Source organism: Oncorhynchus masou, chromosome 28, assembly GCF_036934945.1.
Source record: "Oncorhynchus masou masou isolate Uvic2021 chromosome 28, UVic_Omas_1.1, whole genome shotgun sequence".
NCBI classification, from domain to species: domain Eukaryota; kingdom Metazoa; phylum Chordata; class Actinopteri; order Salmoniformes; family Salmonidae; genus Oncorhynchus; species Oncorhynchus masou.
The window spans coordinates 16,507,214-16,520,891 of NC_088239.1; the positions used below are offsets into that span (position 1 = coordinate 16,507,214).

At 39.3% G+C, this 13,678-nt stretch overlaps 2 protein-coding genes across 3 annotated transcripts; one reads left to right on the forward strand and one right to left on the reverse strand.

The window, feature by feature from the left end:
• Window positions 1–757: 757 nt before the first annotated feature.
• On the forward strand, window positions 758–7,229 carry LOC135517270 (neutrophil cytosol factor 2-like). Its single transcript, XM_064941414.1, has 15 exons — window positions 758–1,018; window positions 1,259–1,341; window positions 1,697–1,805; window positions 2,060–2,194; window positions 2,421–2,528; window positions 4,027–4,086; window positions 4,257–4,300; window positions 4,974–5,118; window positions 5,256–5,321; window positions 5,521–5,593; window positions 5,702–5,745; window positions 5,885–6,036; window positions 6,131–6,242; window positions 6,415–6,532; window positions 6,687–7,229. Exons 1-15 carry the CDS (start codon window positions 845–847, stop codon window positions 6,776–6,778), a joined length of 1,515 nt encoding a protein of 504 aa, XP_064797486.1. The 5' UTR covers window positions 758–844; the 3' UTR covers window positions 6,779–7,229.
• A 108-nt stretch (window positions 7,230–7,337) lies between these two features.
• Window positions 7,338–11,346, reverse strand: dph2 (diphthamide biosynthesis 2). Of its 2 annotated transcripts, none has more exons than XM_064941416.1 (7): window positions 11,290–11,346; window positions 10,774–10,931; window positions 10,528–10,640; window positions 9,559–9,779; window positions 8,628–9,317; window positions 8,260–8,448; window positions 7,338–8,072 (listed from the first exon to the last, which is right to left on the reverse strand). In XM_064941416.1, exons 2-7 carry the CDS (start codon window positions 10,921–10,923, stop codon window positions 7,936–7,938), a joined length of 1,500 nt encoding a protein of 499 aa, XP_064797488.1. In that variant the 5' UTR covers window positions 10,924–10,931; window positions 11,290–11,346; the 3' UTR covers window positions 7,338–7,935. The 2 variants fall into 2 exon arrangements, with proteins under 2 accessions (XP_064797488.1, XP_064797489.1); XM_064941417.1 differs by having other exon boundaries at window positions 11,277–11,316.
• Between the last annotated feature and the right edge of the window lie 2,332 nt (window positions 11,347–13,678).

Genomic DNA, 13,678 nt, shown 5'->3' on the forward strand with positions numbered 1-13,678 from the left:
AAACTGGTTAGCTCTGTATACCCGTCGCAAGACCCACTGGTTGATGCTTATTTATAAAACCCTCTTAGGCCTTACTCCCCCCTATCTGAGATACCTACTGCAGCCCTCAACCTCCGCATACAACACCCGTTCTGCCAGTCACATTCTGTTAATGGTCCCCAAAGCACACATATCCCTCTTTTTTCAGTTTGCTGCAGCTAGTGACTGGAACAAGCTGCAAAAAACACTCAAACTGAACAGATTTATCTCCATCTCTTCATTCAAAGACACAATCATGGACACTCTTACTGACAGTTGTGGCTGCTTCACGTGATGTATTGTTGTCTCTACCTTCTTGCCTTTGTGCTGTTGTCTGTGCCCAATACTGTTTGCACCATGTTGTGTTCCTACCATGTTGTTGTCAGGTGGTGTTGCAATCATGCTGTGTTGTTGTCTTAGGTCTCTCTTTATGTAGTGTTGTGGTGTCTCTCTTGTTGTGACGTATGTTTTGTCCTATATTTACATTTTTATTCACAGCCTCCGTCCCCGCAGGCCTTTTACCTTTCGGTAGGCCGTCATTGTAAATAAGAATTTGTTCTTAACTGACTTGCCTAGTTAAATAGGGTTAAATAAAGAGTGTTTAGAGCCCAGTGCAGTTTTTACATAGACACCAAACACATGTTTATTTCAAATACTATCTTTAGCCATGTTGTAGCCAACACCATGAACTGGTGGAAAAAAACTCAATTTGTCATCATCACACTTCCTGCCTACCTCCTTGTGAGAAATGTGTCAGTCTACGAAGAGTAGTTCCACTGTTCTCATCTCTCCAGATCACTGTAGCTCATTTCCCTGATTTGGAACAATGTCATTTGTGAATACTCTAAAACAGTGGGATGAGGCAGTGGCCTGTTTCGAACGGGGGGACTCTGCTGCTTCCCTTGGAACATTTCTGGACATCCAGGAAAAGAACTCCAAAATCTTTTTCAACGTTGGCTGTCTACATTTGATTAATAAGAACCTAGATGCAGCTGAAAAGGTATGTCAGTTGTTACCAACTTTCATCATTCTTGAAAGACAATCCTCTCTTTCCCTGTTTTACTGAAGAAGTCAGACTGCAATTAAGGTTAATAGTTACTATCACATTGTAATGACATGCTATTTTCCCAAAAATGCAAGTCACAGAAAAAGGGGAAGTGCTGTTATAGTACACAATACTTGTGGTAGCCTACTATTTCATTGGGAGGAAGTCACTGAGTTTCTTCTGAATATCACGCAGGCTTTCGATGGCAGTATCGGAAAGGATGGACACTTGGCTGTTGCATTCTTTCAAAGGGCATTCACATTCTACAAAAAAGAGAGGCAAGATAAATCTATCATATTAGGGATGGGATGTGGTTGGATGTATTATAATAACACATTTAAAAAATAATCCCATACTTTCAAATGGTATATTAAAATGAATAATCAATTCACAAACATACACTTTTAGAAAAAACAAGTTATATCTAGAACCTAAAAGGGTTATTTGGCTGTCCCCAAAAGAGAACCCTTTGGAGAACCATTTTTGATTCAAGGTAAAAAGGGTTCTACATGAAACCCAAAATAGTTCTACCTTGAACAAAAAGGGTTCTACCTTGAACCAAATGGGGACGGCCAAATAACCCTTTTGGAACCCTTTTTTCTAAGTATGGATGTCTCTTCATTTTGCCTGCAGGTATGAGGAGTCTTTAGCTGATTTTCAACATGCCTTCAGGGAGCTGAGGGGGAACCAGCTGATTGACTACAAACCTCTTGGTCTGAGATACAAATTATATGCTTGTGAGGTGAGTCCAGGTATAAGATATGATGGAATTCTAGCCAGTGTAACAATAATTGGATGTTGAATATTTTATGTGTATTTTAGTGTCTGCACAGCAACCTGTTCCAACATCACAGTATGTACACACAGAGAACAATAGCTGCAGTGCATAGGTGGGTGTTTCAATATAAAGCACTTTGAAACCTGGGGGAGAAGTGCTGTATAGCTGTAGTTTTAATACAACAACAACACTTTTTCTGACTGGTATCACTCCCACAGGTACTGCACAACATGGCGCTGGCCCATGCTCAGCTGGGTCAGTGGGAGAAAGCCAAAGAGACCATCCTGACTGCTCTGAACCTCAGGACTGAGGCCAAACTCAGCCACATTGACAGAGGTCTGGAGTGCATCCTGGTGAGTGGCCCTTTACGCCTTTTTCACATTATCATGTCGACCCAAACCACACTGTGCTGGATTGTTCTTTTTTACACTGTTCATTTCAGCAACTAGAGTGGATGAGTAACAAAGCCAGGCAGCCCGATTCAGTAGTGTGAAAAGTGTATGTTATTATGCATTTTCACTGTGTCTGATTGTTCAACAAAGTTGGTGATCCTTTGTAAATCCTCTGTTACTCCTTTAGAAGCAGAAGGTGTTTGAACCAGTTGAGGTCCCAGCGAAAGTTCTGTTCAAGCCAAACAAGAACTACGTGGCTGAACTGGAGAAGAAGGACTACCTGGGCAAGGCCAAGGTATCCATTTAATCTCTCTCTCAAAATAAAACATACAGTGCCTATAGAAAGTCAACACCCCACTTGGATTTCTTCACATTTTATTATATTACAAAGTGTGATTAAAATGGATTTAGTGTCAAAGTAGAAGAAAAACTCTATATTGTTTATAAAGATTAATAAAAATCTACAACAACTAAAATACCTTTATTAAATAAGTATCATCTAGGTCATCTACAAGTCTTTGCTAGGTAAAGCCCCACTTTATCTCAGCTCACTGGTCACCATAGCAGTACCCACCCGTAGTACACGCTCCAGCAGATATATTCTCACTGGTCACCGCCAAAGCCAATTCCTCCTTTGGCCGCCTTTCCTTCCAGTTCTCTGTTGCCAATGACTGGAACGAATTGCAAAAATCACTGAAGCTGGAGACTCATATCTCCCTCACTAACTTTAAGCATCAGCTGTCAGAGCAGCTCACAGATCATTGCACCTGTACATAGCCCATCTGTAAATAGACCATCAAACTTCCTCATCCCCATATTGTTATTTATTTTTTGTGCTTCTTTGCACCCCAGTATCTCTACTTGCACATTCATCTTCTGTACATCTATCACTCCAGTGTTAATTGCTAAATTGTAATTACCTCGCCACTAGGGCATATTTATTGCCTTACCTCCCTTATCCTACCTCATTTGCACACACTGTATATAGATGTTTTCTATTGTGTTGACTGTATGTTTGTTTATTCCATGTGTAACTCTGTGTTGTTGTTTGTGTCGCACTGCTTTGCTTTATCTTGGCCAGGTCGCAGTTGTAAATGAGAACTTGTTCTCAACTGGCCTACCTGGTTAAATAAAGGTGAAATAAAGAAAATAAAAAAATTACTTGTGTGATTTTTTTAAACCAAATTTTAGTTCTGAACTAATATATGATTGCCTTAACAAAGGGTGTGAATAGTTACGACTATATTTTCGTTTTTTTAATTTTTATTAATTTGTACAGATTTGCAGAATTTCCTTTTCACTTTGACCAAAAAGTACAATGAAATACACTTCAATCCCACTTTGTAATGCAACAAAATATGAAGAAAGTTCAAGGGGGTGTAGAATTTCTATAGGCAACTTATATTAATGGGCGGTAGGGTAGCCTCGTGGTTAGAGCGTTGGACTAGTAACTGGGAGGTTGCAAGTTCAAACCCCCGAGCTGACAAGATACAACTCTGTCGTTCTGCCCCTGGACAAGGCTGTTAACCCACTGTTCCTAGGCCGTCATTGAAAATAAGAATTTGTTCTTAACTGACTTGCCTAGTAAAATAAATAAATAAAAACAGGCAAAATGTTGCAACTTTGTAGATGTGTATATAAAATGCATGTCAATTACTTGGATTGAAATGTGCAATTTACATTTATTGGGAATAGCCTTGGGTTTTTCTTTAGGATAGCTATTTGGCACTTTATTAGTAGGCATTTCATAAAGTATTGTTTCATGTTGAATCTGTTTTATTCTCTATCCTCAGGTTGTTTCTTCCATCGTCTTTCAGGATGATTTCTCTGGCTTTGCTCCGTTACAGCCACAGGTGAAGTAACATATGATTGGATATGATGTTTTAATAGTGCCTTAAAAATGATAAACCATTTTTTTTAAACAAACAACAATTAAAATACAAACTATCAACAATTAAAATTGAAAACTTAATTGAGGAATATTCAGTGTAATGGGATGTGCTATTTTTTATGGTGAGAATAGGTTGAAGAGGTTCCTACCAGACCAAAGGTGCCTGAAGTTCTGAGGTAAAGTTAATGTGCTCTTGATGTTAGTTCTAGCAGAGACTGTTGGGCTGGTTTGACACTTAGGGCTCGAGGCTGGTTTGACACTTAGGGCTCGATTCAATCCGTATCACGGAAGTTCAGTGTTATATTGCGATTTAAATTTAAAGTTAGGCTAATTTCCGATTGAGACGACATATACCATGAATGCAGTCGACGTTAACTCGGGAACATTGCCTTTAAATTTCTGTTGCGCTGTAGAGCAGCTCTACAGATTGAATTGAGCCCTTGTTTGTTGTGATTGCCAGAGTTTAAAGGAATAGTTCACCCAAATTACAAATTGGTTTTCTTACCCTGTAAACAGTCTATGGACGAGGTATGATGGCAATCCATGCTTTGGTTTAGTTTCCCTAGTATTGTTTCCACATGCTAACATTTTAGCATTTGTGGCACAAATCCCATTCATGTCATGGGAGCTATAGAATGTTTTTGCGCATCATGTCCAAATCATCTAAAATTATTTTAAATTGATTGGAAAGCTCAACAAAGTCACTTATACATTTTTTTTTAATTATGAGAGGAAAATGCTAATATTGGTCCCATGGCTTGAATGGCATTTGTGCCAAAAATGCTAAAACGTTAGCATGAAGAAACAGTGCCGGATATCAATGCAGGATATCTCTGTCGCCCCCCACAGGGCACTGGAGGAGGGTGAGCCTCACACCGTCCTCTTTGAGTTTGTCCCTGAGACAAGTGATGAGTTAGCTGTGGTGCCTGGCAATATCGTCTTTGTGCTGAACAGCGGAGAAGACAACTGGGCATCTGTCATCTTCAATGAAAGAGTACGATTAGTTATTACATCGGAAAAATGCTTGAATTAAAAATGTGCATCTATTGTTCTCATTATGCTGATAGACACTCGATTGAAAAATAGATATACTATGTGTTCAGTGAATTCATTTAACCTTCACATTTTTAGAGGGGACTTGTTCCTTATAATTTCCTGGAGCGTTTGGAAATAACCTTATCATCTAAGCAAGATCAGGTACATTTCTACCATCTATTTTGTGTTTTTTCCTCATCACAAAATGACATTGACTCTAACACCTGTGTGTGTCAATGTTGAGCTATAACAAATTGAAAATCCTTTAAGTTGCAATCCCCAAAATTCTGGTAAATAAAGCCTACCCTTCAATTACTATGTTAATTGATTCCTCCTATGTGGGTTGATTGCTTTCTTGTAGGATGGGACAGACAAGGATGACATCCCAGCTCCACCTAGACGAGAACCACTGAAAAGACCTCGAAGAAAATCTGGTAAAGATCTGTTATGTAAAAATACAGAATGGAAGTTGTATAGTTAACATTTTAATTATTTGCTGTGCAACAAATAACTTTACTTTTTGTGGGGTATTATTGTAACAGCTTTGGCTGCTGAAAATCAGAGCATTGGGGACACAGAAACGGAGGTATGAGAATTATATAGAATAAGATTTAAATACATAAAAAAATGTACAGTATGTAATATCCAATGTAGATACCAATTGTTTTTCAGTACTCTACGTGTACACATTTAAAATATAATTGTACATGTATTTAATTCCCTAGTCTTGCCAGATTGAAGAGTCATCACTGTGTGTAGTGAAAGTGCACTTCACATACACCATAACAATGTGCATGGTGCCTGGAATTCCCTACACAACCACTCTGGAGAAAATCAGTAACAAACTGGGCCTTCCTGCCATGGCAATCACCTTGAGGTATGGAACTGTTTAAACATTAGCTTCAAAACTTTAATTCAACATTCATTACTGTTACAAAACCAAGCTCAGGGATTTTGTGTTGTTTCTCAAGCTATGCCCACTTAGATTCTGGTAAAATAGTGATTGATGAGAACACGAGGATGGAAGATGTTTGGAGCTGTGTCCACAATGGTCGTCTAACACTGTGGTGTGATCTCAAAGAGGTAATGTGGTCGAACAGTATATACAGTATTTAATGTCATAAGTTGTTTGATATGTAGACTTTTAAGTTACAAATGTAATAGTCAACTCCTAGAAAATGAGTGTATGGGATATAAAACTTGACTGACAAGTTCGGGTACTTGTTTCCCTTATTTCATGTAATCTACACTTCAGGGTATGAGTGAGCAGCTGCAAAGCCAGAATCAACTGATGGCCCTTCATTCCTACGAGTCTTCAACTCCAGAGGACCTCGAGTTCCATCAAGGAGATACCATCTTACTTCTCTCCAAAGGTGAGCTAATTTCTCTCATGCAGGGCACCATTTCAACAATGCAGAAATCTGTTGTCAGTGTTAATTATCCTGTTATTAGATGATATCCTGGAAGAGCTATAACCTACTGTTGTCTTAAAATACAGAACTCCCATTTTCATTACTTTCTTTTCAGTCAATGAAGACTGGTTTGAGGGACAGTGCAACGGGAAGATTGGCATATTCCCGGCATCCTTTGTGGAAGAAGTTCCCATGAAAGATAAATAATATGATCAGAACAAAAGGCTAAGGAACAATGACTGTCGAGGTTGTGGGATTTGTTATTTCTACTTTGTCTTTGTTCTGAATACCGTCAACCAACCATCAAAGAAAAACATACAGAAGCATAGACACCAAGTCAGATTTCTACATTTACATTGAGGGAAGACATTTAGGTCAGAAAAGTCTACCTAAGCAAGGACTTTTCTTCACTAGGCTGATATTTACTGATTTATGTGATGTTATTGTTAAAGTATGAAGTTGTAACTGTTTTGGCAGGCACACATCAAGCATGCCCTGGTTTTCTACGTGTTTGAATGTAATGCAGTAGTATGTTTTTAATTATTTGTTATGTGTATGTATCAGACACGAGAAATTACATTTCCTCAGGAAAAATGTAGTTCTAAGTTATTTTCTTATGTCATTGTTAAACAAATTAAACATTGGTTATATAGCCATAGACTATTCTGAGTTCCAGTTAAGACCTTTGGTATACGTGTACAGAGCACAATTAATTTAAACTATGACTGATCTAAATAGCCTATAAATGACCTAGATATAGCCTATAATGATTTTAATGAAAATGTAAAAACCAGACAACTTGAGTATATCTCTTTTGTATATCTCATTTGTGATTTACAGTACACAGAGCAAAAAGTTGAATAAATAATAATAATTATGCGTATTCACAACAGTGATGAGTACATTTAAGTCCAAGCATGTGGTCTCACATTTTCAACATTCTATCTGTTACATAAAAAAAAACAGTTCAACTCCTGTTATACTGTGACATTCATCACAGTCAAAGCACTGCTACACTAGCTGCATATTTCTTGACAGGCATTTATTTTTTCAGACGCAACTGATCTATAAACTTTCATACGTATGCTTCAGAAAAAGCATCAATATAACTAAAAGGTATGTGATTTTCAGTTCTCCCTCCACACGTCAGTGTAGCAGTAATAAAAAATAAAGTCTATGTTGATGTGACTCACGCGAATATAATGCACCTGATATATCTGGTAAAGCCGTAATTTTTGTCAAAAGATTGATAACTTAAATTGGAAACTGTTGAGCTATGACACAACATAATATATTTGGATTGATATTATATGTAAAACATTTGCAATGGACTAATAATCTGGATGTGATGAGTGCCTTCATGATCAATGGTCCCTGTCAATCGTTGGCTCCTCTTCGTAGGCAATGGCAATGCCTTTCCTTCCCTCTAATGCTTTCACCACCGGTGTTTCTCCCAGTTTCTGCTCCAGTCCCTGCCAGCTACGACCCGCCAGGAACGTGGCTAAAACAAACGGATGAGGAAATTATGAAAATTGTAACTCAAGAAAAGTTACCACTCAACAGCATCTTTATTAATGGTCTTGCAATCCCAGAGTAGAGTTTAAACCCCAACCCAACGGAGCCTGTCACGATTCTGTGAATTTTGCCTGTTTTTAGATATTTATGTTTGTTCTTCCGATATATCGTACCAGCTGTGTTAGCATTGGCCACAGTGAGCGCCTGGTTCCGTAGGACGAGTGAGGAGTCGTGTGAAGAAGACACTGGCTCACTGGACGAGAAGCGGGTCATTCGTAAAGCTCCGGTGATGAGGGAGACATCAGTCTCATCACCGTCCTCGAGATCGTCAGGGTTCGCCAAGGCCACATGCTTAGATCCACCTACAACAGGTTTTACTATTAGTCTTGATACCTATGGCCTGGTCCCAGAGCTGTTTGTACTGTCTTGCCAACTTCTGGCTTGATGACATAAACAGATCTGGGACAAGGGTAAAACAACAGGTCTATTCTTGCTCACAAAACTTTAATTCAGGAACAAATCAATGTCAATCAGATCCTACCTGGAAGCAGATCGCGGAAGTCTGTGACGTACTCTCCTGACCATTCCCTTTTCTTGTTGCAGGCCACCTCCATTTCAAAGGGGGTCACGACAGGTTTGTAGAACTCACTGGAGTCCAACAGAGAGTTCTCAGGACATGCGATCAGTACATAAATGTCAATCTCAAGAAAGTTAGCCAGTTTGGCCACATTCAGTTTCCCCATGGCAAACATGTAGCTCTTTTTCCCTGCTCTGTGGATGGTTTCTTTCAGCTGCTCGATGATGGTGAGGTAGTTTGCCACGCCAAGTGTACCCACAAGAATGCCCACCACACTGGCATCCTTTGCCCTCTCTATTGCGTAATATCGCTTCATCAAAGCTTTGTTGATACTGATCGACTCAGTCCGACCTGTCATTGTTACAGGGTCAAAAGAGCAGAAAGAGCAGCGGTTCCAAGTCATCATGAAGTTTGTCATGGTTGCACCTTCATGGCCGATAAAAAACACACTGTAGTCCTCAATGGTCTGTCCAGATTTCAAGACAAACTGCCTTCCGAACTGTTGAACGACTTGATCACCGTTTTGACACTGAGAACTGCTGACATTGTGTTGTCCATGTGTTTCTCCGTGACTGTAGCAAAGTTCTCCGTCCACGTGAAGGGTTGAGGTGGAAATGTTCGGATACTCAGAGGACAGCAGCGCCAGAAGATCGTCTGAGGAGAGACATTATCATGTTATAAACCAGTATTAAGTAAGTTGCTAAAATACGTTGAAACGCATATCTCGTTTTAATATATTTCTAAAACTATGTCGCAAATCAACCTGAGGAAAAAGTATAAATCGCTCACATTCCTTTGTAAGGATATCACAAACTGAAAGTTACCCGTCTTAAAAAAACATTCACACAATGGGACAAAAGGGACATACGTCATTGTGTGACGCTGAAAGGCTTACCATTAATGTGATCATAGTTGACATCGTACAAGAGGATGACGTGACTCTGTCTGTTGGGGTATAGCTCTCTGAAGGAGGAGACACACGTCTCCAGGACCACAGGTTTCCTCTCAAAGACGTACATCAGAGGGAGTCTTCTGGATGGGCTGAGACAAGCCCTCCCGTAGTGTACGATGCAGTCTGCGCCCACATGCTCCGCTGCAACTTCATCTACACAACAACTGGAAATATCAAGAGTATTGACAATAAGGTTATGGTGACGAATGTCAAATGATAAAACAAATGATGGTCAAAATAATGCTTGCAAATAGAACAGAATAAAACTATTGTCCATCCCGGATGGACATTTATCTTTGGCATCACCTTCCATTAAAATAATCAAACACATACATTCTCACATCAGACACATTTAAACCAGTCAGTCCATCATACTGCATACACTAACAACATAGAGGATATTAATACATTCACTCACAACCGACCACTGTCCCAACTGCATTAGATAGACAAGTACATATACCGATACAATTTACTTTGCATTCAACAAATACATTTTAGAAAACACGTTCTTCTTGGCCATGGGCATTCTGAAGCGCCGGCCAGGGGGAAGCCTCTTGAACTGAGGGTGTAGAGGGTGGGAAGGGTCGCCAACGACAGCCAGTGTCTTCCTTTTGGTTGCCTTGTGGAACAGAATGCTCAAATGTGCCTGTGGTCGACCAATTACTTTGATGGCTGTGTTTACTATTCTGGTCAGTTTGCGATTGCTCCTCACGCTCAGAATACCATACCAGACTGTCATATTGAAGGTGAGGATGCGCTCCACCAAGCTGCTGTACACCCACTCCAGAACATTCTGGCTGACCCCAAACCCCAAAATGCACTAGTCTCATTCAATAATAAATAATTAAATACGTTTACATTTTCTATCACTTTCATGTTTTTGATAATAACACAACAATGCTTTCCTACCTGCCATAGGACGTGTCTCCAAGGATGAATAGTTTTGCTTTGGTTCCCTTCTCAATCTCTGCAGCAATTGCTATTGAATCAACCAGCACCTCATCTGGAAATTGCAAGGCAACCTAAAGCACAAATTATTCACAATTTTTACACACACACACACACACACACACACACACACACACACACACACACACACACACACACACACACACACACACACACACACACAACTGCGTTGTTGAACCCTCATACCTTTTTGAACTGATGATCATTGATGAAATGGCATGTCGCCTTGATCTGATAATGCTCATCTAGATTCCCACAGTGAACATCCTTCTCTGCTGTTACGTCCAGCACGCGCTGAAGAACCAGTTCACTGTTGGTGCTGAATGCATCAGTCATTGTAACATCTAGGAATAGAAAATAACTAGTGGAATTAACATATCATCCCAAGGACCATAAATCACCGGATGCACTTTGTTGAAATGTAGCAAGAAAATAATGCTGCTACAACAGAACATGGATTTTCTGCTGGGTATCTGTGTATTATTAATGTATGTGTCGATACATGCTACTGTACACCAAGCTAGCTGCGTGCTAGCTAGCTCGTAAATGATGACCCAACGTGAAGTCAAATTAAATATTTTAGAGAGGTGACCCAGACATAGACAGTATTGGATGCAAGTTTTCTCATAAAGACATGACCACCAGAATAAAGTATTCGTCAATAATTCAGATAACAAATTATAACTGACAGGCTAAGCTTACGGGTGTAGATGCGTGTAAACACACGTGTAGGACGGCAGGAAATAACTTCCGGGTTGTTTCCGTCACATTTCACAATAAAGGCCCCCTGTGCAAATATTATTATTCCTTCGGGATAGTAAATCATAATTTAAAAAACAAAACAAATCTGATATGGGCAAAATTATATTTTATATACTTAAGTAATACTTAAGTGATGCTTTCCTTCAAACAGTTTTGCAATATCTTGTCATTATACACATCCGTTGGACTGTACAGATATTGAATGTGTGTTCAATGACTCACCAGTGTCCCCTAGTATTTAAAACAACTGAGTTCGAATATGGAGCTGCATCATATCAAGTTTATTTACTGTGAATAAATAGCCGTAAATGCACACTTTGGAAAGCATTGCAAATATATCAATGGATTTCTACAGCATACTCAAACACAAAATACACAGGTTTCTTTCTGAATGAAAGGAAAGCATTAGCATAAATTGCAATATGTTAATATCTGTTGTCACATCCTATTATAAATGACATTTCATTCATTTTGTAGGGTACTCTGTAATATGAAAAGACACCAGGCAAATTATAAATACAGGAGATAGTTGGACAGTGCAGCTTTCCCCATTTCATTGTTTGGTCCTCAAACTAGAAATGTCAATGTCAATACACATCCAAGCATGTTCTCTGCCAGCTTTTCATGTCATTGGTCAGTGGTTGTTTGGTCCTATAGTGATTGACTTTTATCAAACACAAAATGGTGGCGGTGGTCAACTCATGACCCTTTGTCCAAATGGGTTCTTTTTGAGCTAGAGTGGTACAGATGACCAACTCTTCCACAACATTCCGGTGTCACATGCAGACTGATAGAATCCATGAACCACAGTGAGACAAATGAAGACTGAACCTGAAAGACATGGGGGGAGTCCATCGGTCAGAACTTGTTTATGGCCTATGGCCAAAAGTGACGTTTAGTAGACCAAAATCCGAGTTAGACAATTAGTAGGAGTGAGGAAATATCAGTAGTTATAGCTGATATCCCAGGACCACCGTATCATTATCCAGAATTTATATTATTGCGCTTTCCATGTGTATTTTTATTGAGCAAATGAGAAAAGACAATAATCCATGGATACAATTATGCAGGGGTGCAACTTTCACCGGGAACGTGGGGGGACATGTTCCCCCTACATTGTGAAATTGCATTCCAGTTTTATCATTGGATTGTGATACAAAAAGAAACAGAGATGTGCTTTAGGACCATGCGGATGCCTCTGAGCGGCCGGGTAGGCTATTTGGAGTGTTTATCTGAAAAAATAAATAATAATATCCCTCCCACTTCCAAAGCCTTCTGTTCTGCAAGGTATTTATTTCATAGTGTTAAGTTTGTGAAATTCAATGATGATTTTCAGTCCTGCCACTTCAAATGACGATCTTGCTCAGCATTCTACAACAGGCAGACTTGGCTATTAGTGACATAAATCACATATATGTTTCTGATCATAAGACATAAATAACAAATAAATAGTGAACAGATGGGTGCTACACATGTATGGTGAATGAAGCATACTTTAAGAGCTCTAAAGTGGAATGGTTCGATCATGATGTACAGTATACTGACCATTTCCATAAACTCTGTCTGATTTCCCAGAAGTCTCTTCTCATTCTCTGCTTTCTAAAAGTAAAATAAATAATCTATCAGAGGCGAAAATCATTAATTCATAAACCACTTTAATTTCCATATGTACTAGAAAGCTAAGTGGTTGTTTCTTGGGTTTTAGGCATGTGACTGGAAAAAGTGCCCCAAGTCTTGACAAAGACAAATGGTAAAGGCTACGTCGGCCAGTGTAATGAGTGGAACTTACCCAGGTGTCCAAAAGCCCATATCAGACCGAGCCTAATGCTTCTTATGTAGTTCTTTATTAGTTTTAGTTTAGAAAACAATCTTTCCCCAGAAGCGACATTTTCAGGGATGGTAAAAACAGCTTGATTTCCGTAACAACACCAGGGAAACTGGGCAGAAGGTGGTGCTTCACATCTTTAATTGAGCTTCTCATTCTCCTTCATTGCCGGTCTCAACACGTTACAGAAAGAGGATAACTGTATAGGAAGCTCTGGGGACAGGTTGTCTGGATACTGGACAGCCAATAAATTGGCAGATGCAAACAGATGATCATATTTAGAAAACAAAACGTTCTTGAGGGCTTGAACAAAAAAAGCAGTTATTTTTCATTCATACTGGTGAGTTGTGTGGTTGTAGTAAGCTAGTGTTTTGAGGGTGGACTAACTCTATTATTTGGTATTAATAGACTGGTTTTACACACAGCAACATTCTATCCAAGGTGGAAAAGAGCGGTAGGATGGCACATGTCATGGCCAGTTTATTAGGTACACCCATCTAGTCC